The sequence below is a fragment of the Lygodium microphyllum genome, chromosome 5 (assembly GCF_053477565.2).
Source record: "Lygodium microphyllum isolate KBCC chromosome 5, Lygodium_microphyllum_v1.1.10, whole genome shotgun sequence".
In the NCBI taxonomy this organism is placed as follows: domain Eukaryota; kingdom Viridiplantae; phylum Streptophyta; class Polypodiopsida; order Schizaeales; family Lygodiaceae; genus Lygodium; species Lygodium microphyllum.
In genome coordinates, this window is record NC_141139.1 from 165,270,825 (window position 1) to 165,290,684 (window position 19,860).

The following is a 19,860-nucleotide window of genomic DNA, read 5'->3' on the forward strand; positions in this document are numbered from 1 at the left end:
TGTTATTGTGGCCAGTTCCATGCTCTCTACTAGTGTGAGGTAGTTTTTGTGAGGATGAAAATCATCCGTAGTACCCCAACTGTGCTTGCTTCATGATTCTCTTTTCCTATCATTGTAGCTTGCTGGCTTAGTGTTATTTTTTGCTTACCTTTTGAGTCTACTTGGTTAGAAGGCCCTTTGTAAATATGTCTATTCATTGTTTCAAAGTGCTGCATTTGGAGAGAGAGAGAGAGAGAGAAAAGAGAGAGAGAGAGAGAGAGAGAGAGAGAGAGAGAGAGAGGGAGGTCCCTACTACAAAAGGAAAAGAGAGGTCCTACATTCTACATTCGCATTTAGTATAGGTGTTACAAAAAAGGAAATTCGAACCTATGGTTGTGGGTTAATAAAAATAAGTGGCTTATTGCTAGGGTAGCCACTTGATTACAAGAGAGAGAGAGAGAGAGAGAGAGAGAGAGAGAGAGAGTATATTAACAGCTCTAAAAGGCCAATGTGGCCTATGAGACCAAAGCAATACATACAATGATGGTGTGTTTCTCATCTAGAATGAGAAAATATGAAAAACATGCCCATAAGACTGAAAAGTAAAATATAGGACAAAACATGTCGATGATCTAAAAGTAAAAAGTAGAAAAAGGAAACTCTCCATCAATGAGATGTCTGTCCTCTAAGGAGATGTATGTCTGCATGGCTAAGGTGTCTTGGCATGTATATCTTGTGGCACTCAATGATGGCTCTAATTTGTTTGTGGTGTGGATGTCTAGGCCTTCGTCCAGGTGGACGTGGGCACCAGGCCTTCCACATTTGCCTCTACTGCCAATGCCTGTCTGAAAAGAATTATTTGATGCTGTGATTAAATGTCCAGCCTCGCTAGCCAGCTTCTTCTGACAGTCCCTTGTGAAAATTAACCTATCAACAATAACTCAGCGCATCAGCATCAGAAAACTTCAAAACAGTTCTGATATTTCAACATGGCAGCTTTGTAAGAACTCAATGAAAAACCCCTAACCTAATAATTAGCAATTGGCTAGCAATATCTAGAGTATTAAATAGCAAGGATAAAGCATACATTTGCAGGGCGTATAGAAAGAAAAAGTTTTTATAGAACAGAATCCCGTTGACAATAATCTGCAGAACAAAGATGACAAATAACAGGAAGACAGGTCTACCGAAGATGAGATCTTCAAAAGCTCTCTCACAGCCATAGTCGCATAGCACGCAGGTGGCAATGTGAATCTCAGCTGAATTGCAGTTTGCTGATAGCCGAGAGCATTTGAGATACTTCCATTCTTTTCTGAAATGTTTGTTCTATCTGATGTGGAATCCTGTTCAGTTTGGTTCTCCTGTGATGTCTTGTTTAGTCTATCCCAGTCGGTTTCAGCCAGAGGGTCTGTCTGACTATCATACTTGACTATTTTCCTGCATCAATACTAAACAACATAAGCTCATATCAACACAACTGCAATTTGAGCAATCATATAAATTCTTCTGCCCATATATGCTTCTCATGCAATCAACAGTATGCAAGCATCATTTGGTGAGTTTCATAAATAGCAAACCAGTCAAAATCAGTTGCCCTTTGGATTAAATGCCTGTATCCTCCATGCATGAATGGGTACGAAAATTCTCTGGGGCAATAAACATTAAACCAAAACAGTTAATGTGACCTGTTCGAAATTCATGCAGAAGCACACCTTAAAGAAGAAACATAATGACAACAAGATCCTCACTTTACTTTGTGTGAAGCCCTTCCTAACTCGATCAAATCCTGTTTCAGTATAACAAGGCATTACAAGCTCTCTCTCACCAAGTTAAGCATGCAGGTTAGCATTGATAAATTTTTTCTTAGATTGAAACTCCACTTACAACACTATGTTACCAAAGGTCAACAGATATTTTAATAACACTTGACAATGTACTTGCCTTGCTTGCCAGCTCCTCATATATATAAGAGACATCATTGGCTGGTAGCAAGGTCCTTGATCTGTAATGCATGCAATTTAGATTTGAAATATCTCATTACCATACTTTTAGGGATCAATTGAAAATCATAAACAGACTTCTTCCAATTAGTGGATGTTCAAATTAGTTCTTCAAACTGCTGTTGCAGGAAAGCTCTGCAGACCATCATGAAAGGAGTGTTGTGGAAATATTGAAAAGGGAAGTGCTTCTCTTCAATGTGTGGTACAGCTATGATGCCTGGTGCAGAAATTTCTCTGGACCAAATCAGATGGGTCTAGGGATTCCTGTGCCAAGATGGATTGGGCAACTATCATCCAGCATCACTCCAAGGGGAGGCTATGGATCATTAACCCAGAGTAACAGAGTCTGGCTGTGCTGGGCAAGCTAGTGCTACAAGGGCTCACACCAGATGGATAGACATAGAAAGTCCTCCAAGAGGGCTTTCATTTCCTTCATAGCTTGCTCCCCCTGCCTGCACAAGGCCCTCACATAGAGGCCCCCAGTTTGTCAAGAGGAGATTGACCGCCGGCCTATGACCTAGAACCCCAAAGTCTGAGACTGACAGGCTTCAAATTGGAAAGTGCCTTGACATCCAGTGGCTTGCTGGGAGGCTGGCCTTGCTTGCACTGTTAAGGTATGGTGAAAGGTTTATAGCTTTATAGGATGGCGAATCGGAAGGTTCTAAAACAGGCAGCTGGCTATCAGAGGGGAGTTGAGGCCAGAAGGAGGGCTGCTAGGTTCTCACCAATGCAGTTCAACCCCCTTGTATCCTCTCCCATATCCCACAGAGAGTATGGACAATCTCTGTCCAAATCCTGGAGAGTCTTTGTAGTCAACACTATCCAAACCTTCGGCAATTAAACATTTCAAGGTCTTGCACTGCTCCTAATGCAATGCCCATCATGCCATCATGTGTAGAGTTAGGAATTTGCATGCTAGAATCCAAAGGCATTTGCAAAAGTGACACAATGATGCTAGCAACAATTTGCAACTATTGATATTGAATACATGTCCCCAACATGTATCGCAGATAGGGTTGTCCATACAGTACTCAATATCTGGAACAACTCAAGTGAATGGGACACTACTCTACAAGTCCCAAGCAAATATACTATCAGCAGACATTAGCTTGGACTGTCAGCAGACATTAGCTTGGACAAAACATAGTGTCACCAAGTGACCTCTAGATACCTCAGCCTATATGTACGAAGGAAGAGAAGGTGCTACCCACCTCTTGAGCATCATGGAATGCTCCAGACCTTCACTCTGTTGATTATGAATGGGCCATGACCAAAGTCAGCTCTAACTAAAAAGCCTCTAGGTAAAGTTGCAACAATTAAGTTAAATCAGCTAAGTCACCCTCCATCCACTTTGCATCTATACCACATAACAACAGCAAACTTTACCTCTTAACATTTCTTTCCCAATGTGCCAATAGTTGCTCCAGAACCAAGCATTCAACAAGTTCCTCTATGTCTGCGTGTACCTCGCCAGACATATTCTCTCACATATCCCAATGGAAAGATCTACGATTCTCTTGATAGTGAATCAAAAACTCTTGTTGTTCCCATGCACTAACTTTGCATGGTGATCTATTCAATGGAGTATTGCCTGACAAAGACTTTGAATACAACAGGGAATGACTTGTCCTTGGGCTTTGCATTCCAACCATAACCCTTCCTCTATGCAACATAGATATTTTCATGCTAATGTATCTACCATTGTATGGACTTTATGACACCATGGCATATACAACAAAACATCCCTGCACTTTGACACTAAGAAATCTTGGCCCCAAAAGCTGGTGCCCCTTGCAATATTTCTTTCTCATAATTCATAACTGAATTGTCAGTACAATTGTTTGGAAAGTCCTACTCACTAGGGATCTCCAGTCTTGGACTTCAATAGGCCAATTCAGTGCATTTTCTCAACAGATTTGCAATGCTCAAGAATCTATCTCCAATTACTCTGACCAAGCAAGACCCTGAACACCAGGTCTAAGAATATATGCCATGAAAGCTCAAAGGAACAAAAAGACAAATGGAATGCATCGTGAATCTTCCAGTGAGCTGATAGCTTCAACTTGTAAGTCACATCACCTATCTTTTCTGTCACCTGAAGAGGCCATAGCACTTTAAGCTTAACCTAGGGAACAAATGCTTGCTCTGACCTCTGAATATCTTGCTTCACTTTTTTGTACATGTCATTCATACTTTCAGCATTCTTATTTGCCTCAAAGATTTAATTCTTTGTATGCAAAATAGGTGGAGCTTGGTTACCATGCTCAAGTATCTCAAAGGGAGTGTTGCTAGTGGAACGATCATCATGTTGCTATAAGAAAACTCCAATAATAGAAGAAACTGAAGATATTATGGACAAAACACTTCAGAAGATTTAGAACATCAGAATTGCCCCTTCTACCTCTGTCTATCTATGGATGAAATGAAAATGAGATCTTCAAAGAAGCACCATAGAAAACCCTCTCCAAAACAAACTTGTCATTTTTGAATATCTATGATTGAATGATAGATAGAGGCATACCATGATACTTCAAGATATTATACATAAACAGCTTCACCATATGCATTGCTTTAATTTTCTTCCTTGCTAGAATGAGATGGGCCTACTCATTGAACCTACATACAACAGTCCAAATCCCATCATTCCCTTTTATGTCATAGGAAGATCAAAGATAAAACCCATAGCTATACTCTTCAAGGATCTATCTAGAATAGGCAATGGATGTAGCAATCCTAAAGCATTCCCTTTGTCATACTTAATCTTCTAACATACAATGCATGTATGCACAAAGGTATCAAAATCAAGCCTCAAATATGGCCAATAAAAGAAAGGCTCGATTACACTCACCATGCATTAATACCTCAATGCCATACGCATAGTGCTGCATACCTTTCAATCATCACGCTTGATCTCAACTGCTTTGTTATACATAGCATCCATGCATCATTAAAAAACCATCCCTAAGAGTATAATGCTCATGATGCTAACCATCAGTTAAATCATAAATCTTCCAGAGTCTTGACTTTGTGCATATTGTATCTTCATCTAGTTCAATTCCTAATGATAAGCAATGTACACAACTAGTAACTTGTGCATCTTGTATCTTCATCTGATTCAATTCCTGACGATAAGGAATGTACACTAGTATAATGCTCATGATGCTAACCATCAATTACAATCATAAATCTTCCAATATTGTATCTTCATCTCATTCAATTTCTGATGATAAGCAATGCACACAACTAAAACCTGTGATTTCGAAAATAAAGCATCAACCACAACATTCTTCTTACCATCCACATGCACTAACAAAAATGAAACATGAATAAGTAGTTCACCCATTTCAATTGCTTCTTAGAGAATTTGCTTGAGAGAGAAAATAGCACAAAGCTCGATGATCAGTCTGAAGAACAAAATCAACACCTAACAGGTAGCGCTTTCACTCAAAAAGAGCATGATAGCTAAAAGCTCTTTCTCATAAACTCGTAAGTTCTTTTCAACACCCTACAAAACCCTACTCCCATAGGCTAGCCGCTACTACATGGTCATCATGTATGAGAACTACACCAATGCTATTCCCACATGCATCACACTATATCAAAAGGCTTTTCAGAGATTGAGAAAAATCAAAACGAAATCTGAAGCAAGCTTTTCCTTCGACTCATTGAAGGCTGCAATCTCATTCAGCCCATTTGAAAGGGAGCCTTCTTCTCTAGAAAGCATAGATGACAGAGGGGAAATGCAATCTCTGAAAAGTTGTAGATGAACCTCCAAAGGTAAGAACATATCCAAGGAAACTGCAAACATCATGCCAATTATGCAAATGGCCAACTATAAGCTCCTTTAGCTCAATCCATCCTAAACCTAGACTTAGAGACCGTGTGTCCCAAAACTATGTATCTCCTCCAAGAACTCACTTTTCTTGCCATTAATGAGCAACTGCTGCTTGGGAAGTTCGTGAAAGACCATAGCAACATGCTTCTATGCTTCTCTTCATTCTTCGAACAAATAATGATATAACCAAAGAATGTCCTTGCTAAGCACATCATGTCCATCATCCTATTGAATGTTAATCAAGCATTACTAAGCCCAAGTGGAACCACTAACAACTCATACAAGGAAAAGATTGTCTTACAAGCCATCTTATGCACATGTTCTTTTCGAATGCATATCTAATATAACCACTCTTCAAATCTATTTGATTGAGTATTGCAGATCCCTCCAACCTGTTGAGATATCATCTATCCTTGGAATGGGAGTGCTAATCTTGTTCAAGGCATGACAATCAATACACATGGACTATGATTGAGTATTGCAGATCCCTCCAACTTGTCAAGATATCATCTATCCTTGGAATGGGAATGCTAATCTTGTTAAAGACATGACAATCCTTCTTCTCAACCACAAGAATAGGTGAACAAAAAGGGGATGAGCTGGCTGAATCAGCCCCTTATGCAAGAAGCCCTTCACTTGATTCATAATGTATTCTTGTTGGGGCAACCACGTGCTGTATGACCCTCCTCTTCACAAATCAAACACTTATTGGCATCACGCAAGTGATCATGCCACTGCTTCATCCTATAGTTATTACCATTCTGTTCATAATGCCTATTTGTTGCAAATCTAACATTCCTACCATTACCATTTCACAAGTGAACAAAAAGGGGATGAGCTAGCTGAATCAGCCCCTTACGCAACAAGCCCTTCACTTGATTCATAATCTCTTCTTGTTGGGACAACCACGTGCTGTATGACCCTGCTCTTCAAAAGTAAAACACTTATTGGCATCCCTCAAGGCATCATGCTGCTGCTTTGTCCTATAGTTACTACCAGTCATAATGCCTATTTACTGCAAATCTAGAATTCCTACTGCTACCATTTCATCTCTGTTGCCTATTGGAAAAATTGGAATTTGTACCACCATTACCAGGCTTGGATGTTTTCTTATCATTCTCTCGCTTGTATCATAGCCAACAACTTCTCCACACAACATTTCATCAACCACAGACACACAGTAGCATTCTAAATGAGCTGAAATATGATGTGCACTTTGGCCTTTGTACAACAATCACTCACCTTCTTAGGCAGCCATGACAATGTCAGATGGGAGAGGATCGAGGTGCAGCTGAAGTGCAGTAGACAGTGTGAGAGTGAGAGACAGAGTTGAGCACGATACCCAATGCAATAGTACTGAATAGAGTTATAGCTGAAAGTACAAATGATAACCCTTATACCTTAGGGTTATAAGGGGCTGTTCACACCCGAACACAGTAAGTGCCCGTAAGTGTGCACCACAAGCACATACAAAATAGTACACATAATCTGGGGGAAAAAAACCTCTCCTACCGAGAGTAAAAAGTGCCCCAGTGTCCTAGTGATCACCCGCACACTCCCATATGAGCGTAGGCGTAAGTAAGGCGTGTGAGATACCCAACAAACCCCCTTGGAGTGAAGAGTGATCAAGTGTACAAGGATCATCTGCCACCAAAGGGCGTCAAATTCAAAGCATCGCGAAATGCTTCAAATTTGTCTCGTGGAAGAGCTTTGGTGAAGATGTCTGCCACATTGCTGGTGGTAGGACAGTAGACAAGGCTGATATCACCTGCATGTAGCCTCTCTCTGACAAAGTGGTAGTGAATCTCTATGTGTTTCGTGCGAGCATGAAACACAGGGTTCCGTGCCACTGCAATGGCACTCTGACTGTCAGTATATAAAGGAGTAGGCTCCGTAACAGATACATCCAAATCAGCAAGTAAGCGTCTAAGCCATACGCACTCAACTGCAGTAGTGAAGGCTGCCTTGTACTCAGCTTCACATGACGACGTGGCAACAGTGGATTGTTTCTTGCTAAGCCAAGAAATGCATGACGAGCCAAGAAAGAAACAATTGCCACTAGTGGAGTGACGAGTATCAAAATCACCAGCCCAATCAGAGTCACTGTAAGCATGTAACTGCAGTGGTCCCCCCTTGGCATAAAGCAATCCAAGAGCTCTAGTACCTTGCAAGTAACAAAACACACGCTTCATAGCTTGCCAATGCGACATACGAGGCTGATGCATGTACCTGCTCAAAACTGAAACGGCAAACTGTATGTCTGGCCGAGTGTGGCATAGATAGATGAGACATCCCACTGCTGGAGCATAAGTATGGATATCAAACAAATCACTGTCATCATGTAATGACAGTTTGAGCCCAGGTTCCATGGGTGTACAAACTGGCTTGCAATCCTGTAAGCCAAACTTCTCAAGAAGTTGCCCAATGTACCTTGACTGACATAATCCAATGCCTCTAGCATCATGTACAAACTGGATGCCCAAGTAATAGTGCAAAATACCCAAGTCAGACATGTCAAAAGTTTGCTGTAAATTATTTTTGAATGCTGAAATCTGATCAGCATGTGTTCCAGTGAGCAAAAGGTCATCTACATATAGACACAAAATCAGCATGGATCCCCCTTCTTTATGTACATAAAGGGTAGACTCAGATGGGCTGTTTACAAACCCCTGACTAAGCAAGAAAGCATCTATCTTTGCGTACCAAGCTCGTGGAGCTTGTTTCAAACCATATAGAGCTTTTTTCAGCTTGCATACTAAATTTTCTGAGCCTTCAACTGCAAAACCAATGGGCTGCTGTACATACACTTCTTCCTGAAGTTCCCCATGTAAGAATGCAGTCTTTATATCCAGCTGATGCACTTTCCAACCAAAATGTGCAGCCAAGGCAATCATAGACCGAATGGTCGTCATACGGGAGGTAGGAGCAAAGGTCTCCTCATAGTCAATGCCCTTTTTCTGTGCGTAGCCTTTAGCTACCAGCCGTGCCTTGTACTTATCTATGGATCCATCTGCATTCCTTTTCAATTTGTAGACCCATTTCGTACCAATGGCACGCTTGCCAACTGGCAAAGACACCAAATCCCAAGTATGATTCTTATGAATAGAATCCAATTCAGCTTGCATGGCTGCCATCCAATGCACACTATGTCGTGCATCCTCAAAACATTCAGGCTCCTCATTATCATGAGTACATGCTGCCATAACAAACTCCATGGAATGTGCTGAATCATGCAGTCGAGTTTGCCTTCGAGTACGACCAGCCAAGGGTATTTCCAAATGACTATCTCTCATAGTCTGCGTGTACCATCTAGGCACCTGTCTTGCTTCCTGACTGTGTACAAGTTCCTGCTGAATTTCAGTTTCAGCAATGTGCTGATTTACTGCGTGTTCCATAGGAGCAGCTGGCTGAACATTAGGTTCATTTGCTGAAGTACCAGCTGAATCACCAAATGTGATGGGCAGCAGCCCTTCAAAGACATCACGGGCAGCCTGATATGTATCAAAACCAGCCAAGGATAATTCTGATTTTTCATCAAATACAACATCCCTGCTGACAAAAACCTTCTTGGTCACGGGATCATAGAGTCTGTAGCCTTTGCTTTCGCTGCTATATCCCATAAAGATGCATTTTACAGCCTTGTTGTCCAACTTCTTTCGAAGTACCTGTGGAATATGGGCATATGCAAGACACCCAAAAGTACGGAAGTGGCCAACAGAAGGTTTGCGGCTGTGCCAAGCCTCAAAAGGTGTGACGGTTTTCAAGGCCTTGGTAGGGCATCTGTTCAAAATGTGGCAAGCGCACATGACGGCTTCCATCCAAAAACTATGAGGCAAACTCTTTGCCTTCAGCATACATCTGGCCATCTCCATGAGTGACCGATTTTTCCTCTCTGCTACCCCATTCTGCTGTGGAGTATATGCAGTAGTGTACTGATGGATAATGCCCTTCTGCTGCAAATAAGAATTCAGCATAGAGGACATGTATTCCCCCCCTCGGTCCGAACGGAGAGTCTTAATCTTGCAACCAGACTGAGTTTCCACAAGTGCACTGAAAGCCAAAAATGCATCATACACTTCTGACTTCTTTTTCAAGCAGTAGACCCAGCAAAAACGTGTAAAGTCATCAATAAATGTTACAAAATAGTAACAACCACCCAATGACTGTGTCTGCATGGGCCCACAAACATCCGAATGCACAAGCTGCAGTCTGGCTGTTGTTCTAAAAGCAACATCACGGGGAAAAGAGAAACGATGCATTTTCCCCAAAATGCAACCCTCGCATAAATGCTCAGGAGGTCTCTCCAAGAGAGGTAATCCATCCAACATCTGAGTACGCTGTAATAGCATCAAGCTGCCATAGTTTACATGCCCCAAACGAGCATGCCATAACTCTGCCTCTAACATAGCAGGAGTAAGAGTGGATGTCAAATATGCAGACTGATCTACCGAAAGAGCATCCAACTCATATAACCCATGACACAGAGAACCTGTCAAGACCAATGTCATGTGTTCCTTGTCACGGACCATGCAACGGTCATCATCAAAGGTGACCTGCAAACCACAACGTGCCATATAAGAAATGGAAAGCAGATTCTTCTTAATGCCAGGCACATACAAAGCATCCTGTAGGCGGAGAATAGAGCCATCAATGGCTGTAAGCTGAATCTCCCCAATACCACGAACAGGGTATGATGCATTATTAGCACACTGAACAGACTTCCCAACGGGAGGTGCACCAAGAGAAGCAAACAAATCTCTACGAGATGTGATATGCCGTGAAGCACCACTGTCAAAGAACCAAGTGTCAGCATCTTCTGTAGAGCTAAATGCTCTATCAGCCCAAGAGACATCATAACTGCAAGTGTAAAAACAATAGTCCCTCGCTGCAACAAAGGACGCGGACTCGCTAGCAGTGGAAGGAGCTGCAGAAACAGACATCCCTGACTCCTTCTTCTTCTCTTTGGCGATGCGCTTCCTGCACTCAGTGATATAGTGGCCAGGCTTCTTGCAGTAATGGGATTTTCCTTTCTTGGCTTGCGTGCCCCCCTGTTTCTGACTTGTCTGTGAAGTGTTACTACTACCAGAACTCTGCGAAGCATTTTTCCCTTGGCTGTTTTTACCCTTCTGCCTTGACATAAAAGCCTGCTCAGAGGCTATACCATCCACACCACTGTTCCGTCTAGTTTGCTCCTCCTCTAGAAGCAAACTGACAAGCTGAATGAAAGTGATGGGCTCTTTCAAAATCCTCATAGTGAGGTTCAAGGCAGTATGAAAAGCCAAGTAAGAGGGAGGCAGTGAATTCAATGTCGTAGAAATCAGCTGCGCATCTGAGTAGTACTCATCCACATTCATGAGTTGCTCCCGCAAGTCCTGAATTTTGTTGAGATGATCCTGCATAGAATCACCCTCATTCATCTTTAGAGTCTCTAGCTCTTTCTTCAAGAAAGAGATGCGAGTCTCATTCTTTCCTGCAAACATCTGCTCCAATGTCAACCAAGCTTCTTGTGAAGAAGCTGCTGAACGAATATGAGGAATGATAGAACGCTGAACTGCCAATGCAATCGGCGACATAGCTTGTGCATCCCGTGTATCCCAAGCTTTCTGAGTTGCAGTTATTGGGGGAAGTGGCTGAGCGGGCTGAGGTGGAGGGGGCTGAGGTTGCCCTCTTGCACGTCCTCCTGGAGGAGGAGTAGCGGGAGCCACAACTCCCGGTCGTGCTTCCTCTCCACTGACATAATCCCACAAATTTTTGGCCACTAATACATTCTTCATCATGAAAGACCAAAGGGAATAATTGTTCCCATCCAATCGGTCTTCCTTGGACACATAGGTGAATACATCTCCTCCCTGATTTGCCATTATTTCCCAAAAGGCAATAGAGCAATGTCAATGCAGTACGGGCTGGAAATCTGCAAATTTCCAGAAATTGCAGCAAACACAAGTCTGCAATTAATGTGCAAAGGGTACTCTGTAAAAAAAAAACTGTCACTGATGCACGCTTCCCAAGGTGCAATTAGTGCTCAGCAGCACTAAAACATCAAAAGCCCCAAAATTTTCTGCCCAAAATTTCTGTCACAAATGTCTGTTACAAAAGCCCCAAAATGTGCATTCAATGTGTCACAGACTGACACAGCACGTTTCCCAATGCTGGAAACTGAACCTGTTGTTCAGCACGTTTCCCAATGCTGAACCTGAACCTGTTGCACGAACTCCTGTGTAAAAGAAAAGTGCAGAATGTTACCTCTGCGTGTTGACGACGGGCACGATTCCCGAGGTAATGACTGCTGGGTACAGTCGGACTGACGCACAGGTACAGGGTACAGGATGGCGCGTCAGGAGACAGGCGGCACGTCAGGGCACTGGTGGCGTGTCAGGAGACAGGTGGCGGGACAGGGTACCAGTGGCGGGACAGGGCGTCAGATGGCGGGACAGGGCGTCAGCTGGCAAGGACGTGACAGGGCGGCGTTAGGAGGCGCGTTAGGTGGCGACGGCGTCTGCAAGTACAGGAGGCGCGTCAGGTGGAGCTTCTCGCAGACAGGGCGGCGCTGGTCACGAACTGGCACACGCAGGAGCAGGGCTCGTGACAGACAAGGCGGCTTCAGCTCCAGGTCCAGGCGGCGCAGGCAGCTGGTGGCGCCGTCTGACGAGCTGGCGCTAGGGCACAGAGGCGCCAATCTGGCGGGGCTCCTGGCGGCGCTGCTACAGGAAGGAGATGGGCTGACTGACGAGTCTGCACAGGGCAGACAGATGCAGACCCAAACCTGAGCTGACTAGCGACGGCGGCTGAGTCCTCGGGAGCTGTGCAGAATCCTCGGGAGTTGTGCAGAGCTGCTGACCAGCTCTGATACCAAATGTCAGATGGGAGAGGATCGAGGTGCAGCTGAAGTGCAGTAGACAGTGTGAGAGTGAGAGACAGAGTTGAGCACGATACCCAATGCAATAGTACTGAATAGAGTTATAGCTGAAAGTACAAATGATAACCCTTATACCTTAGGGTTATAAGGGGCTGTTCACACCCGAACACAGTAAGTGCCCGTAAGTGTGCACCACAAGCACATACAAAATAGTACACATAATCTGGGGGAAAAAAACCTCTCCTACCGAGAGTAAAAAGTGCCCCAGTGTCCTAGTGATCACCCGCACACTCCCATATGAGCGTAGGCGTAAGTAAGGCGTGTGAGATACCCAACAGACAATACTTCTTTTCTATGAGGACCTATCTAGACTTCACTAATTGTCCTCCCTCTTCCACACAGTGGAAGGATTTGAGAGGTCTCAAACTCACTAATTGTCCTCCCTCTTCGTAATCCTTAGCTTTTTCCTTCAGACTGAGATCATCGTAGATAGGTGGTTGCCAGAATGTAGGCTGACTTGTACTGCCACGTACCTACCCACCATTATCAACCGTAGGTGTTGAGTTCACATTCTAGAATGTTGGTACCTACAGGGATGCATCACACCTTGGAAACCTAGCTAGATGCCCACATTCCCATACATGACATTAACATTAGACATTCCCCTGCATCGCTTTCTAACACCATCACCAAAGACACAGCCAACTAGAACATTGGCAGCCATAGCCTGAAACATAAAGCCCCTTCCAAAATAACCTAGTTGCACATATGGTGGCTAAACTGCTTGCTACACCTGTTGCATTGAAAAGATGGGGGAAGGGAGAGGAAGCTTAAGCTCTTGCAAGACACAAAATACACAGAGAATGCACACAAGATAGGAAGCTAAAAACCCTAATCTTCTTCTTCTTCTTCACTATATGAGTCTACCAAAAAATAAGAGAGAGTACAACATACATAATATACAAGTGGTCCACAGTGTAAACACACTAAGTAGAAAGATAACTAGATAGATATCTCATAACTTGGGTAGGTAGACTAACTGACGTCTGCTATAAAGCATCACTGGAATGATATGCTGATGTAGGTATCAACCACATCAGTGATATGAATTCGGAAACGGTCATCCAAGTATGTGAGTGTCAGCTCATGTTGAGCTTGATATCTTCACACTCGCCCTCAAACTCAATTCCATGACTTGTACTCTAAGTAAGCTTCGAAATCGTCGAAGCTTTTCTACTCCTAGGCCTTGACAAAAATATTTGCAACTTGCTTCTCTATGCTCACATATATGAGATCAATGTCACCTAGCAAGACCTGCTCTTTGATGAAATAGTAATAAGCTCAATGTGTTTTGTGCGTGCATGAAACACTTGGTTCCTAGCCAACTATATATTGCTCATGTTGTCACAATAAATGGCGACTCTCCTATCTATTTGTATTCCAAATCATCAAGTAGCTTTCATATCCAAGCTACCTCACATGCTACTGTAGTGGCACCTCTCTACTCTACCTCTGTATTTAATAATGCAATAGCGGGCTGTTTCTTACTGCTCCAATTAATACCCCCACTCCCAAAGGAAAATACATAGCCATTGGTGGACTATTTGTCAGAAACACTGCCTGTCGAATAATTGCACCACCGAGTGAACCTCATGAAAGATACCATAATCCAATGTGGCCTTAAAGTACCATAGGATAGGTCTCCAACTGTCCAGATGAGGCTTATGAGGCACGTGCATAAATTGACTCTCCAAGCCAACTATGTAGTTACAATCTAGCTCGGTGATAGTGGTGAAGATTAAACTTTCCACCACTATCTTCCTATATATCATGGGATCCTTGAATATCTCACCCACATTAGCACTTAGCTTCACACTTTAATCCAATGGCACTAAGACTGGCTTACAATCAACCATATCGTATTTCATCAATATATTCAAGATGTACTACTGCCTTTGTGAGAGCCATATCCCCTTAGATGTTATTATCACCTCAATGCCAAGAAAGTACTTCAGCTCTCCTAAATATTTCGTATGAAATTTCTGCTTAAGAAGACTCTTTACATGCTCCACCTCTTATACATTATCACCCCCAACAATCAAATCACCCACATACAAGGTAATCACAACAATTTCCTTATCAATCTAACGGCCATAAAGTGAGCGATCTACATTTCCAACATGAAAACCAATAGAGACAAGATATTGTGCTATCTTGTCATACCATGCTCTTAGTTCTTGTTGCAGCACATATAAGGCTTTGCATAGTCTACACATAATCAGGGTGAACCATGCTCTCATAACCTTGTGGCTGTTCCATGTACACTTCTTGCAACTCACTATGCAAGAATACATTCTTTACATCCATTTAGTGCCAAATCCAACCTTTTGCTACAGCCACTGCAACGATAGCTCTTATAATTGCCATCTTTGCTACTAAAGCAAATATGTCCTCATAATCAATCCCATAAGTCTCCGCATAATATTTGGCAACCAATCTTGCTTTATAGCTACTCATACTTCCATTTGCATTATGTTTTACTTTGTAAACCCACTTGTATTCTATAGCTTTCTTTTCCTCAAGTAGTAGTACCAAATCCCAACCAATGTAGCCATTTTTTCATCTATGGCTTTCTCCCAGTGCACATGACCAATAGCTTCCTTAAAACAAATGGGCTCAACTAATTTTATAACCTTTGCTATATATGAATAATGGCGAGTAACATAACTATCATATGTCAACTTGTTTACGCGATATCTTACTCTCGTTGACTTGCACACTCGTGGAGTTCTTTATGATCCCTTTACATCAGCCCTAGTTTTCCTTACACTAAGTGTATGAACAAGCGGAATACCAAACTCCTTATCCGTACTCTCATTTGAGCCATCAGATTAACCATCTACATGTGAATAGCTTGCAAAAATATTTGGCACACCAAGTGACTCAACCACATTTTCTTTCTCTTCTGTGATACATTTTCTACACTTGTAGGAGTGCTATTCGCACACAATCTACCACTCCATGGTCTCTCAATAGACCTGCTAGAAGAGGGCCCTTCTAACCCACTCAATGTCTATGACTGTGGACTCACATTTTCTCCAGTCATCTTTCCTTTTACATAATCTGCAACAATATGCTTTCCAGTAGCATACCGACTCCTTATCTCTCATTAAACACAAAATCTCTGCTCACCTGTAACTTATGTGTAACTAGATTATAACACCTGTAACCCTTTTGCTCAAGGAAATAGTCAACAAGCACACACTTTTCAACCTTCGAATTTAACTTCTTTCTTAGCTCATCAAGAACAAGTAAATATGCAATGCATTCAAATACTTTAACATGTGACAAATCTGATTTCTTGCCACTAAACTTCTCCTTTGGTGTCACATCATGGACTATAGCAATGGGAGTTCTATTCATAATATACATAGATGTAGAGATAGCTTCAGTCCAATGATGATGAGGCATATTCTTGTCAACCATCAAGGCTCCTGCAATTTCTGCAATGTGTCTATTTTTCCTTTTAGCAACACCTACATGTGCCTTTGAATTCCATACTGTTTTAGAAAATTACTAAATTCATTGGAGGAATACTCTTCCTCTCCATCTGACCTCAAATACTTAATCTGCACACCTGTTTGTTTCTCAACCAAATTTTCAAAGTCTTGAAAAAAAGAAAACGCCTCACTTTTCTCCTTCATGAAATACACCCATATCTTCCTTGAATGATAATCAATAAAGGTTACATGATACTTACATCCAACCATTGATGTAGTATTTATTGAACCCTATACATCTGAAAGTACAACATCAAGTAAATGCTTGCATATTTATCATGAGGAAATGCATACCTTGCATGTTTTTCAAATTGACATGTTTCACACACTTTCTACATATTAACCATTTTGAACTTAGGTAAGCCCATCACAATTTCATGTGACTGCATTTTTTCAACCTCTACACATTTGCATGGTCAATACATTTATGCCAAATGTCAATATCAGCCATAACTCCTACACCTTGTGCAAACACAATAGCCTTCAGCTTAGGAACATTTATATCCAGAGTAAACATCCTTTCCACATACTTACCTTTTGCAACCAAGTTACATCCATTTCTGAAATCTTCTACAAAGCAGCTATTTTGATTTAACTTTACTTATAATCCCTACTTAACCATTTGCCCAACAGAAACCAAGCTCTTTGTGATATTAGGCACATGCAACACATCAACTAAACACTTAACTTTTCCATTTTGCATAGACAATGAGACACTTGTAACATGAGCAATAGGATGTATTGTATTGTCACCCGTTTCCACAAAACCAAGCATTTCAGGATTTTTCAATTCTCTAAAACATTCTCCATGAGACATTGTATAGTTAGAGGCACCTCAGTCCACATACCATACATCATCAGTCATTTCTACTGATGCATCTACATTTACTACATTCGCCATGCGTTGCATAACAAACAACTTCTCATTATCAACTTGATTACAAGTAGATGCATAATTGTTATGCTATCTTCTCTTATTTATGTTATTTCCATCTCTCCTCTTTTTTGGACAATCATATGAAATATGAAATTTCTGACTACAATTATAGCATTCTTTGTTATCATAACTTGCATTCTGTCTGCCATGTTCTCTATGGCTTTCCCTATCTCAAAACTGGCCTCTACCACCTGTATGTGAGTGCTAATGGCCACCAACGCGGCCTCTACCACCACGACCTTTAACTCTACTTGTGTTTAAGTAAAACATATGTTCTAAATTGTTCTTCCTTTGTGACGAAGATGTAACGAGACCCAAAATTTTCTCTTCTAATATCAACATAGATATTAGATCTACAAAATCATGGATGGTGTTTCTTGTGTTGATGGAGATTTGAGATTGCTTGTACTCCTCGCACAAGCTATCTAAACATGCAACCACTATATCATAATTATCGACTTGCACTTTAATAGATCCAAGAGCTTTAACAATGCTCTTAATCTTCAATGCATAGTCACTAATAGGCAGATTGTCGCACTTGGCATTGTTTAACTCACACTTCAACTGCAACTTTCTAGCTTTGGTATTTGTACTAAACAGTTTGACTAGGTTATTCTATGCTTCTACAAAACTATCTACATCTTGTATATGGCCAATCACATTGTCTAAAACACTAGTGGAAAGCTAGTTCATAAATTTCCAAGCTCCTTCGTTCCATTCCTGAAATGATTTGGTCTCCTCAGACGTGGCATTTTCCTTCTGTAACTTCGAAGCCTTAGGATTATCTTCTTCGATGTAGTCCCGATAACCTTTACTCATGAACTAGCACGATCACTTGCCAGGTCGCTCAACACATGCATGCAGGTTTCTCGCCAACATTGAGGTTTTTCGTCACAAGTCACAAGTCAAAGGATCAAGCGCAAAACGACGGAATCGAAATTGTCAAGTTTTCACAGAAGTAGAGGGGCTGCTTGTCAGAAACACGGGGTTTGCTCAAGCTAAGGACTCGTTTTCTCGCAAAGAGAAGAGGGTAGACAGAAAGCACCATTTGCTTAACCCATAGCCTCTACTCCCTCCACCCTAGCAATACTATTCCAAACAATGGCTTCCGTCTCCTCATCACTCATTCCCTCCCACAAGAGTTACCACAAGATCAGTAGAGCGCCGAAAGTTCAGCATCACAAGATCCCGCACAGCAACAAGAAGTAGAAAATTTGATCCATGAGACAGTAGCTAGTCCATCCTACACCTTCGAGGACTCCAGTGCAGCCCACATAGCTCCCATGGCTAATACTATCCCATAGATCAGGTTCAATCTTGATACACAGCTTGACATTAGAGAGAGTGTGGTGGCCTTCGAGGTGTCATCTCTAGCATGCCGATTCGTAGGAGACTGACCACCAATGCATGCACTGAAAGACACAATACAGACAGCTCTCACGGGCACTCCAACGAGAGTTACAAAGGTAACCCCATTGGGGAAAGGGTGTTTCAAGGTCAGCTTTAGCACACCAAAGTAGTCTATAGCCGCACTTGCCATCCGCCAATTAGATGTCCAAACTGCACTTGACTTCATTGATAGATGGGTTGAGAGCAAGAATTATTCCACGCTCGGAGATGGCACGGCTATCACAATACACCTCCCTGGCCTCAATGAGTATTTTTTGCCTCATATAGCCCAAATTGGTAGAGTTTTTGGGCGTGCCATTCAGCGAGACAGAACCTTCTTAGATGTGGTGGCCGAGGGATGACCTCAACACCCATCAGTCATAGTCATGGTCCCTACTTCACCATTGGGATCCCTTCCTCAAACCATCAAGATTCCATCTGTGCATGGAGGGTGTATCATTCAGACGATATATTACATTGGTCTCCCAAGACAGTGCTTCACTTGCAAAATGGTAGGCCACCTTGTAGCAAATTGCCCTAGGATGGAGTAGAGGAGAGAACCTTGGACTTCTTTCAAGATGAAAGGGGGGACTCTTGCCTCACAAGAGGAGTGAGAGGGAGCGGCAGAGGAGACGAGCCGCTAGAAAAAGGAGAAGGCAGAGACAAAGACAAAGAGAGAGATAGGGGATAGTTGTTAGGGATCACAAGCCAACTGCACACAGGAATCCAACTGCACCACCTGAGGTAGCAGAGATGACTATATGTTAGGTTCCCTCTCCCACGCCACAGGTAGTAGAGGTTCAGCCACCTATGGTATCACCAACAGCTAGAGCAGTAGTGACTTCCCCATGTGGGATGGAGCAGCTAGCTTACACCCCCCAACCTTATAGGCAGTGATGGATGCACCTCGAACACTTGAGATGGTTCCTGTAGTTTGGGCCTCCTCCGAGTAGCTTGTTTCTTCAGTCCCGGATACTTAGCAGGAGAGAGATGGATCCAGCTACTCATTAGAGGAAGGGAAGGAGCAAGGAGTTTGGCATAGATTCAGATGATTCTTTAGACTCCATCGAGTTCCCATCTCTTCACAAGGCTGTAGAAATTGCAACAATGAAACAGAACAGAGTATACACTAGGCAGCAGAAGAGATAGGCATGGTCCATGGAGCCACACCGATCTAAGAGACTTAGATGATCTCCATGAGGATCCTCTCATGGAACATTTGAGGCTTGGTGGAAGACTTTTCTGCCAAGGACGGAGCCTCATGAGACAGGATCTCCATAGAGCACTGGTTGGAGGATTTGTCA

General features: G+C 42.4%; 1 protein-coding gene across 6 annotated transcripts in view; it reads right to left on the reverse strand.

Moving 5' to 3' along the window:
• Positions 1 to 272: 272 nt before the first annotated feature.
• LOC148036641 (multisubstrate pseudouridine synthase 7-like) overlaps positions 273 to 19,860 on the reverse strand; it is a 215,077-nt gene continuing 195,489 nt past the window's right edge. The window contains exons 15-19 of one of the 6 annotated variants that reach the window (XM_087678678.1): positions 1,921 to 1,981; positions 1,728 to 1,765; positions 1,557 to 1,625; positions 1,167 to 1,416; positions 273 to 906 (exon numbers count right to left, since the gene is read on the reverse strand). In XM_087678678.1, coding sequence (XP_087534804.1) covers positions 868 to 906; positions 1,167 to 1,416; positions 1,557 to 1,625; positions 1,728 to 1,765; positions 1,921 to 1,981 — 457 coding nt within the window. In that variant the 3' untranslated portion in view covers positions 273 to 867. Of the gene's footprint in view, positions 907 to 1,166; positions 1,417 to 1,555; positions 1,626 to 1,727; positions 1,766 to 1,920; positions 1,982 to 4,500; positions 4,596 to 19,860 lie in introns of those variants that run through there. The other 5 variants (XM_087678677.1, XM_087678680.1, XM_087678679.1 and 2 more) reach the window with 5 other exon arrangements.